Below are 9,397 nucleotides of genomic sequence, written 5' to 3' on the forward strand. Positions count from 1 at the left end.
TGAGCAGAGCATACGAAAGGATTTATTGATACTGGTTAAGATCCATTATATACAGGTAGAAACCTTCATTATTGTACAGAGAACCATTTGAGAGTATTGATAGACAATTTTATAGACAATCGGAAAATAGTTTAACATACACAACATAGAATTATGAAAAAAATGTAGAACGCACATGGTCCTACCAATAGATTCCAAGGTTATTAAAAGTCCGCTATGCAAACCTCAAGTGGAAAATGTTCAGTGGGGTTACGTGGTTTAAAAAAATTAGATATAATGTAAAAATTAAGTTTTTTTCCTCCCACTGCAAATAGGAGATGAGCCAAGACAACCTTTTCCCCAAATCTATACATTTTGAAAAATAATTTAAATGTCTGGCACAAAGAAGGAAAATTGAGAATGTTTACAGTTTTGTAAAACTGTGCCTTTCATGAAATGCAAAAGTATATCATCAGTCTTAACAGTTAAAAATTGTACAATAGAAACAGACTGTTCCCTTTGAGGTACAGCTGTCCCTTCGCTGGCTTCGCACCTGAGCACCAAAGCTGAAGGTCTGAATGCTGTGGAAAGCCACTCTGAAAAGGAGCAAGGAATCAAAGCGAGCCCGCTGTCATCTGGAGAATCCGCCGCCAAGAAGGAGATGATTTCCCTAGAAACGCAACGCCAACACAGAAGGCTCCGCTAATTCAGCAGCTGACAGATCTCCTTGTGCACACAGCAGAGGAAATCCACGTAAGACGGCCCTCCGTGGGGTCCCTTGTCCTCCACCAGGAGCTGCCGGAAGACCATTTCTGCCTGTTCTCGCTGCTTTACGATCACGAGCTGGGGAGAGACAGCAGCGAGGCAGCTGGTTAGCCACATTTTCTCAGCGCGTCTCGATTTTATACAGACTGTCCACTGGGCGTGAGGCCTTGGAGGATGTGAGAAGCGCCTGTTGCCCAGAGTGGAGGGTGGCACCGACCCCAGACCACCAAACCCAGACGTCCGAGTCTGAGTGTCCACCATGAAACGGAGGCAGAGTGCTGTGGGAAAGGCTGCACCACGCAGGGGGCTGTCGCTGAGCCTTAAGGATAGGGCAGGGTCCCTTAAGGACGTGGGGTGGGGTCAGAGGGCAGTCCACATGCCCTGGGCCAAAGACAGTGTCGGCTGCCAAACCACGAAGAGGGGCTCCACGATTACCGAGCTCACGCTCACTAAAATGCCCGTGGCTAGCCGTGGTGACGGCTGCTGACTTCTGCGTGTTTGTGTTTGATGAGTAGGTAGATACGCTTAGAGGTCAGTGTGTTTTCCATCAAAGATCATGTTATAAAAATACAGGACATGCATTTAAAAAGTCTGTAATGAAATTGAAAAAATAAAACACTCAAAGAAAGGAAAAAATAAAATCTTGTTCCTACCTTCATTGAATATGGCCTCTTTTGTTGGATGGTACTCATTATTGTCCTGAGTGTTTGAGAATACGGGTTTCCTACCTCAGGCAGTAACGTCTAAAATTAAGAAAGTCAAAATTTAAGTTTCAGTATAATTTACAGGATTTAGATAGAAGCAGCAATGAAGTTATTAGAATGTTATAAAGTTAAAAAAAATCCTAAACCATACATTTAACTATTGACTTAGTTCATTTACCTAAACATCAAAATTGTGAAAAAAAGTGCCAACAACGATTTGTTTTTATCGGCATACGTTTCCCCCAGTGAACTGTCTTTTGAAAATAACCCTCCTCTGGAATCCGGCATGCGCACATCTCTGAAAGGACACGCGGGCATGTGTGTGATGCAGAGGCTGTCCTTGGACCACGCACCGTGATTTCAGCCCCTTTGCAGCAAGGACATTTCAAGTCCGCGTTGTATGGCAAAGCCTGACTGTCATTCCTGCCGCAGTCAGCTGCAAGACCCAGAGACGTCAGTGGGTCTGGAAAACGCCACCCAAGTACCACTGTTCCAACATTAGAACCACCAAATGCTGGCTTCTCCAGGGGCGTGTGGCCTCTTAGATTCCCTGCAATCTGGTTAACATCCACAAAAGCAGCGGATCCAGCTGCAGATGGCCCCCAGGGAATGTGAAAGGTCTGGACTGAGAGTCTGTCCAGTAAGAGAATAAAATGCTAACGCTCACTTCTCAGCCCGAAGCTACCAAATACATCATTGTGAGTTAGCCACCGAACAGGCGAGCTAGAACATTTTACCACAAAGTCAAAAGTCTCAAGGAAAGATCACGGCCAATATTTTTCACAGGAGTTGTAAGAAAAGCAGAAATTCATCATCTATATTTACGTTCCTTCTCCTGTCTGTATTCTCTGGCATTAAGGTAGATCTTTTTATTCAACAAACAAAATGAGCACTTCACGGACGTGTCGCAGGTTGCCAGGTGCGTCTAAAGAGAAAGTGTCACTTGCATGTAACAGTTACTTCATGGACGCTGTGAAATTAGGGGAGGCTTCCTTAAATCCTGTATAAGCATTCTTCAGACTCATAGTTCTTTACCTTTTGAATTTCAATTTTGTTTGCTGTTTTTTCAAAATTCCATTTCTAATTATTCCTTAATTTCAACCACGTGTAGACATCCTATTTCTAGATCTTAGTTTTCACCTTAAAACTAGTCCTAAATGGGACATGGACAACTTTTAATTCCTTTAAAAATACAACTTGGACATTCATAATGGATTTGCAGCTCTCTGCACCAACCACGTGCCTATCTAGCCGGGAACTTGAACCCTGCCTTCCTCCTGTGTGCCATGCATCTGCCTCCCTGCCAGAAACCGGGGAAAGCGTCTGGCCAGAGTCAGTGAGGCCTCGGGCCACAACTGCTGATCCTACGTGTGGTGCAGAAGGAACTCGCCGCCAGGCGGAGCAGCACAGTGGCCGGCACAGCCCCGCGCTCACCCACCAGGTCTGCACAGGAGGCGCGCGATGCACGCTGACTCTCGAGTGATGGCTGCTGGGTTCCCGCACAGACTTTAAAAGAACGTCATCCGTGTTCATCCCACCCGCGTAACGACTGCGGCAGAGGGCACGTGGCCTGGTTTCGTGGGAGTGTCACCTCGCAGTTCGTTAATCTGACCGCCCGCAGCTGAGCGTGCACGAGAGGTTTCTGCCTGCTTTTAAATACGCTCCTCGGCACCAGGGATGAGCCCAAAGCCCGAGGATGTTTCAGCTCCCACCGCGGCCACTCCCTGCCTGAGCCAACTTGTCCCCAAGCCTCCGCCGATTCACCTGTCGAAGGTGACGACAGGACCATCTCACCGACTTTTTACGAGGATTAGGCGGAATGGTGTAGAGTGTTTAAAGCGCAGTGACTGGCACACGGGAAATGATCCAGAGATGCTGGCAATCTCAAAGTCACATATTTTGGTTGTTTGTATAATACTTTCTACACACCATACCAGCCGACGGTTATTCATCGAAACGTGAAATTCTCTCATGCGGAACTACGCTTTACTGTTTTCCTTCTTTACAACATATAGATGCACGTGAACAAAAAACATGTACGAACTTGTCTTTTACCGCAAAAACGGAAGAGCTACTGACCGTGTCTGTGCTGACGTGTGCCAGCGACGGCACGCTGAATATCCCTTGGATGAGCTCGGGCGGGCTGCTGGCCCCCAGCCACAGGAACACGTTCAGGCCGTTCACCAGCAGGAACACTCCGTCCTCCGAAAGACGCGACTCGGAGCAGCGAATGGCAGCGGGCACTGCCGTGCTCGTGACGTCTAACGTGTGCTGGGCAGGGGACGGCGAGAGCGTTAGGAGGCCCGTCCTCGCGCCCCTCTTCTCGTCCCCCTCCCCCGCCCCCGGTGTAATTTACTGGGCCATCCGCATGCCCAGGTTGTTCTGGTGTCTGCACGAAAATCTCGCCCTTGTACAGCTGACGGAGTTTTGTCGGGAAGGAGACACGACGAGTAAACATGTAGAATATTAGATGGGTGTTAAGTGCATTAAGGAAAAACCCCAGGAAAGTGAGATAGGGCGCCGCCGGGCGGGCGGAGACCAGGAAGCCCTGATGAGGAGCCATGAGGGCGGTGGGAGAGTGTTCCGGGGGCGGGAGCCTGTCCCGGATGTCCCAGGACCAGCAAGGAGGCCAGTGGGGCTGGGGCAGAGGGAGAGAAGGGAGGGGCAGAGTGGGGGGCAGGCGGGGAGTGCAGCCCGCGCGGGCCAGGGCGGTGGGGATGGGCTTCTCGGGAACTCCCGAGGGTCCTGAGCTGAGACTCGTTTTAACAGGAAGCAGACTGAGGCGAGGCAGAGGTGCCAGCGGCACGGGGAGGCGCTGGGCTTGCGGCTGGAGGGCACAGGCGGGGGCGTGGGGAGGCTCGGGTGCTCTTGGAAGGAGCGTGGACGTGTCTGCAGACAGATGCGAGAAAGCGGGCGGTTGAGGGGACTGAAGGACTGGAAGGAGTGACAGACGGAGGTGCAGGGGCCGCAGGAGAAGCAGGCTGGGAGGTCAGGGCCTGCGTGAAGACGCCCGTCACACAGCCCGCTGAGACGCCCAGGAGGCTGCGGGCACAGGCAGGTGCGGAGCTGAGGGCACAGGGCGGGTGGGAGCGGGGGCTTGGGACTCATCAGTATGTCCACCGTGCTGAGAGCCGCCAGGACAGAGAAGGCCCCCAGGGGCTGAGTGCAGACAGACGAGAAGCCACCCAGGAGCGGGGCTGGGGACCCGATATGGGGCATGAGAAGCCGGCACCGGGAGCCCAGGCGACCCAGCGCAGAGGCTCCCAGAGGGAGAAAGCCAGTGCCGATGCCATGGGGCCAGGGAGAAGTGCCCTGCGTCTGGCGGCCTGCGGTCACCAGCGGCCTTAGCGGTCCTGTTCCGGTGCCGACACTTCTGTCTCTCAGAGCTGTCTGCACACAGATGGCTGGTGATCCAGTTCCATCTGAAAGTCATTTGTGACACCTAACATTCACAATGACTGGAGCATCGAATGCTGCTGACTGCCATCCTGACTCAACTAAGTGCACTGCTGCCGAGAGCCCGGCTCTGGGCCTGAGAAGGGGTGCAGAAGGAAGCCATCGGCCCTCCCCTCGCCTCGCCTCCCATTTGAATCTGAACGTCAGGTCTCAGGGGAGAAGAGCCTGGTCACAGAGTGAAGAAAAAGCCAAGACAGGAGGGGCTGACGTCACATGGGCCGAACACGTCGCCGAGGACGCCGAGGGCCAGCGCAGCCCGTCCCTGCACACTGCGGGCGTCCTCAGACGCGTGCCGGGCACATGCGTGTGCGTGGACCGTGCACGCACACTCGGCCGTCTCTGAGCTCTGGGGGAGGCTTCAGAGCTTGGCTCGCTCCCGCGTGTCTGCCCACTGTCCGGCCTGCCTACGCGACGGTGGACACCGCTGGGTAACGAGGGGAGGGGACGCAGCGGTCCTCGGATGTGACACACAGACCAGGGCGAACACGAGCCCCTCCCGGCCCTCGGGGGGGGCACCCGCGGGGCCTTACGATGGGCAGGAGCTGCGGGTAGAAGAAGAGCTGCGAGTCGGCCACGCCCATGGTCAGGACCAGCTGGCGCTGAAAGGCGCGCTCGTCCACCGCGACGTCCGGCCGGCCGAGCAGCACGCAGGTCTTCAGCAAGCAGTTCATATACACGGGCAGCACCTTCATGGCATCCGGCAGAATGAGCTGGAAAGGAAGGGACTGTTCCAGACAGACGCCCGGCTTTCCCTGACGACGCCCGCCCAGCTCTCTGCAAGTCAGAGACACGGCCGGCTCTGAGGTCGGGGTGGGGCCAGATGATGCTCCTGCAAAGCACCCCAGAGCACCCCAAAGCGCCGGGCAGAGCTGGCCCGCCCAGGGCCCAGGCCGCACGGCTCCAGCCTTGCGGCCGGGGTGGCGCTGGGCAGACGCGGCTCGCTCTCTTCCTTGGTTTCCTCACCTAAGTGGACCGAGGCGCACCTACTCCAGGACCATGGCCTTGTTAGGAGAAATGGTCATCGGTCTGGGAAGCCCTCGGGGCCTGCCGAGCACACAGGAAGGCCACGGCCACGCCCATCAGATGGGGGAGACAGACGCGTGGGTCCCTAACCTGCACTGCCGCCTCCTACCTCCTGATTTTGGGAACGGCATGGCTGACTGCCCACGACATGCTCTTCTTGTAACTTTTCCAAGTATGAAACACTTTTGACATTTGGATGGCTTTCCCGACCAAGGAAACTGAGCCAAAGGCGGAGAAGCCAGACTGAGGTCCCACGCAGAGCCGCGTGTCCTTGGCTCTGAGCCAGGCAACTGCTGCCTCCCAGAGTAAGCACACCTTCAGCCTCTGAGCTGAGACTCAAAGTGTTTTTGTTTTGTTTTTTGGGGGGAACGCCCGTAGGGCCTTACGATGGGCAGGAGCTGCGGGTAGAAGAAGAGCTGTGAGTCGGCCACGCCCATGGTCAGGACCAGCTGGCGCTGGAAGGGAGAAGCGCGCACCTGGCAGGTTCCCTGGCCGCTCCTCGCTAATCAGGTCACATTAGGGCAGTGTAGAAACCTGCTGTCCTAAGTGCCACAGAGGGGCGGGCCTGGCTCAGTTGGGACTGAACGTCTGAGTAGAGGGGACTGGACCACGGCGGGGCAGAGGGAAGGAAACAGAGGTATAAATGAGGAAAGCTGGTGACGAAGAAGATGGCATTAGAGTGACCGAAAACAAGGAGGCGGTCTGAGCTGATGTCCTTGAGATGGGAAGAAAACATAGGGACAGATGGCCACCGTTAAACCTCCCCGCCCCCATCCTCTCCGGGAAGTGAGAGGCGTGAGTGAGGAGGGGATGGACAGTCCTGAGTCCAGGCTGATTGAATTTAGAGAATTCTTCTCTTTGGGTTTTGAAATGACAGAAGTGGTAATGAACAGTAAAAACAAAACAAAACAAAACAAAACAAAAACACTTTGTAGTTAAGTCATTTGACTTGCCTTCTGAAATCGCTGTGTTCCCATTTGATAGAATATGTTTAAATTCAAAACACTGAGCTACTAGACTGAATGAAAAGGGTCTGCCTTGCTCATGGAATCGTAAGCATCGTTTTAGTGTTGTTCGTAGCTGCGTGTCTCAGCCAGCACCTTATCATACGACCCCAGAGAGGGTGGCTCCTTCAGCTGACACCCCAAGCGCCTCTCTGCCCTCAACCTCGTGTGGCCTCGGTACGTCCGTAAGCGCAGCTCTCCTGAGGCCCAGGGTCACGCGGTCCAAACACACTCCGTCGTGGGCTGATCTGGACCAAGGAAACTTTGGGCTCTATAGTAAAATACTGGAATATTCCTTTAAGAATTTCTGCACAGATAACTGTTTCTTGCAAGTGAACTATGGGAGGGCACCAAGTTTGAGGCTACATTCTCCGAAGATAAGCCCAAGTCCAGCCATTCTCAGTTCTTCCTTAATGGTATATTTTAGTATATTATTGTTACTAACAGTTTATAATCCCTACATTCCCCACGTTGGATAATCATAGCTATCTAAGCTGTATCATCTCTTAAAACATATCAGTGGTTGAAAGATAGATACAGCTGAAATGTGCTCATGGAGAAAGAAAAATCACAAGAACAGGAATAATCTATCAACTTTTTGGAGGAAATTTGGCATCATAAGGTTTTTACTCTAGATAAAAATAAACTGTATAAACAAATAATCTAGCGGTAGAGATGAAGCTTTTAACTTTTAAACCAGAAGGAAGTAACAGGTTTTATTTTCATCCTTACAGAGGCAACAGATTTGCTTCTAACTCGAGGTCTTTGATCTCAGTGGTTTTACCTTTTGCCAAATAAAGTCCCTGAGAAGCGCTAAGAGCCTGTCCTCCTCCTGAAGCCTGAGACCCAGGGATGGTTCTGGAGGTCCGAAACCAGCAGCAGGCTGGTGTAAAGTGCTCACGACCGGACCGGACCGGGCCGTATCCAATGCCGCTGGTAGGCTTTGCATTAAACAACTACACTGTGAAACAGCCCTGATGCTGGCGGGCACTAACGGGGCCCGCCTTCTGAATAATAAAGAGGGCTGGACACTCGGGTGCAGAGTCAGATGCTTCTGTGATTATCAACACAGGAGACCGCTGGATGGCTCATTTAATCTCTTTGGACAGGAAGGAATTTTTGTTAAAAATCCAAAATCATAACCATGTTTGTTGTATTTTCCTTCTTTACCCGGATCATGAATTTGGCCCCTAAATTGACCTGCATTATCCTCGTTGCTGAAGGCTCACTTTCGGGTGGGGTTTCAGATATGTTCTCAGCACCCACTTTTGACAATGAACGAACCATCTGTTGCTCACTGTCTTCTTTTAATTCAAATTCTATGCTCAGAAATGCAGTGCACGGCTCTGGAAACCGGCGTCCAGCTCTGGCTGACGGAGGGAGGATGTGAGAGATGCAGAAATGAAGGCGGACCCGAGGCCCTCCTCGTACAGGACAGTCTGAGCTTTGTTCAAAGGGTCTCATTCCACTTCGAATTACTAGATGATGGCCAGAGACAATGCTTTCAAAACTCTTCATACCGATTACATGTTAAATATAAAGAATTCGGATATTTATAAATTATATTTACGTAGCTAAAATATAAAGAAGTCATTACTGCCGTTAGCGCATGTCAACTTCTTTGTAACATTGGCTAGAAAACAGCACCACCCCATCCCCAAATGGATTCTCGATCTCCCGGGTTGCATCTAGGTCCCTGGACTGTCACCAGCCTCCCGCGGGCTAATGCGCAGGAACGCAGGTGCGGATGCCGGCGTCTCACCTGGCTGGCTGCGGATGGGCTGGCACAGTTCTTCCGGTAGCAGGCCAACATGTGGGCGGTCTGGTTAACGAGAATTTCCCGGATGACCTTCAAGGGCTGGTGCAGGACTGCTTTGAAAGCTGTTTGCACAAAACAATGGGAAGGGCAAGTTTTAGCTCAGAAATGGATCCCTTCAAAGAACAATAAAAAAGAAATAATTGCTATTATCCTCAGGTCACATGGCAAGGAATGACAGCTTTAAGAATCCTGGAGTCATTTGCTGACACTCTCCTCTTGACGCGGTATGGTCACAGCCCGTGGGCAACAATGGCCTACTACGTAACGAAAGGCAGGCGGCTGTCCCGACGTCTCCTCGGATGTTAGGAATGGAACTCTGCACAGAGAAGACTTGCTTACTGCCTTCGGACGTCCTGAATCCCGATGGGCTGGACTCCAGGCTGTTTCTTCTAAAACTTAGTGTAGACTCTCCATTGGGGTTTCGGGGGAGGAGAGAAAGAGTCGAAGAAAGCACCCCCTCTGGTCCACTGTTTCACAAACGTCGTCTTCCGCCGTCCTCATGTGCCAGAGGGCGCACTCACATACCCCCCACCCTAAGTAGACCGTCCTAAATTTCACCTCGCACCCCTTAGGAAGGAACCTTTAAATAAAACTGCACGGTGGACCTGACTCGGTCATCTCCTTACTAATCTAAAGTTAGAGAGGCT

At 52.1% G+C, this 9,397-nt stretch overlaps 1 protein-coding gene across 1 annotated transcript; it reads right to left on the bottom strand.

Annotated features, from left to right (window-relative positions):
- On the bottom strand, nt 1-8,852 carry LOC120589346 (protein transport protein Sec24D-like). The gene is made up of 5 exons (XM_039846910.1): nt 8,694-8,852; nt 5,435-5,614; nt 3,528-3,719; nt 1,398-1,487; nt 1-822 (listed from the first exon to the last, which is right to left on the bottom strand). The coding sequence occupies exons 1-5, from the start codon at nt 8,742-8,744 to the stop codon at nt 682-684; spliced, it is 654 nt and encodes a 217-aa protein (XP_039702844.1). The 5' UTR covers nt 8,745-8,852; the 3' UTR covers nt 1-681.
- Nucleotides 8,853-9,397: the final 545 nt, after the last annotated feature.

Source organism: Pteropus medius, unplaced genomic scaffold, assembly GCF_902729225.1.
Source record: "Pteropus medius unplaced genomic scaffold, Ma_sr-lr_union100, whole genome shotgun sequence".
NCBI classification, from domain to species: Eukaryota; Metazoa; Chordata; class Mammalia; order Chiroptera; family Pteropodidae; genus Pteropus; species Pteropus medius.

Coding starts and splice junctions, on each gene's coding strand:
- LOC120589346 (XM_039846910.1), bottom strand. CDS start 8,744: ATGTTGGCCTGCTACCGGAAGAACTGTGCCAGCCCATCCGCAGCCAGC. Junction 5,615..8,693: donor GCCCATCCGCAGCCAGCCAG/GTGAGACGCCGG, acceptor CTTCCTTTCCAG/CTCATTCTGCCGGATGCCAT. Junction 1,488..3,527: donor CACACGTCAGCACAGACACG/GTCAGTAGCTCT, acceptor TCTTAATTTTAG/ACGTTACTGCCTGAGGTAGG.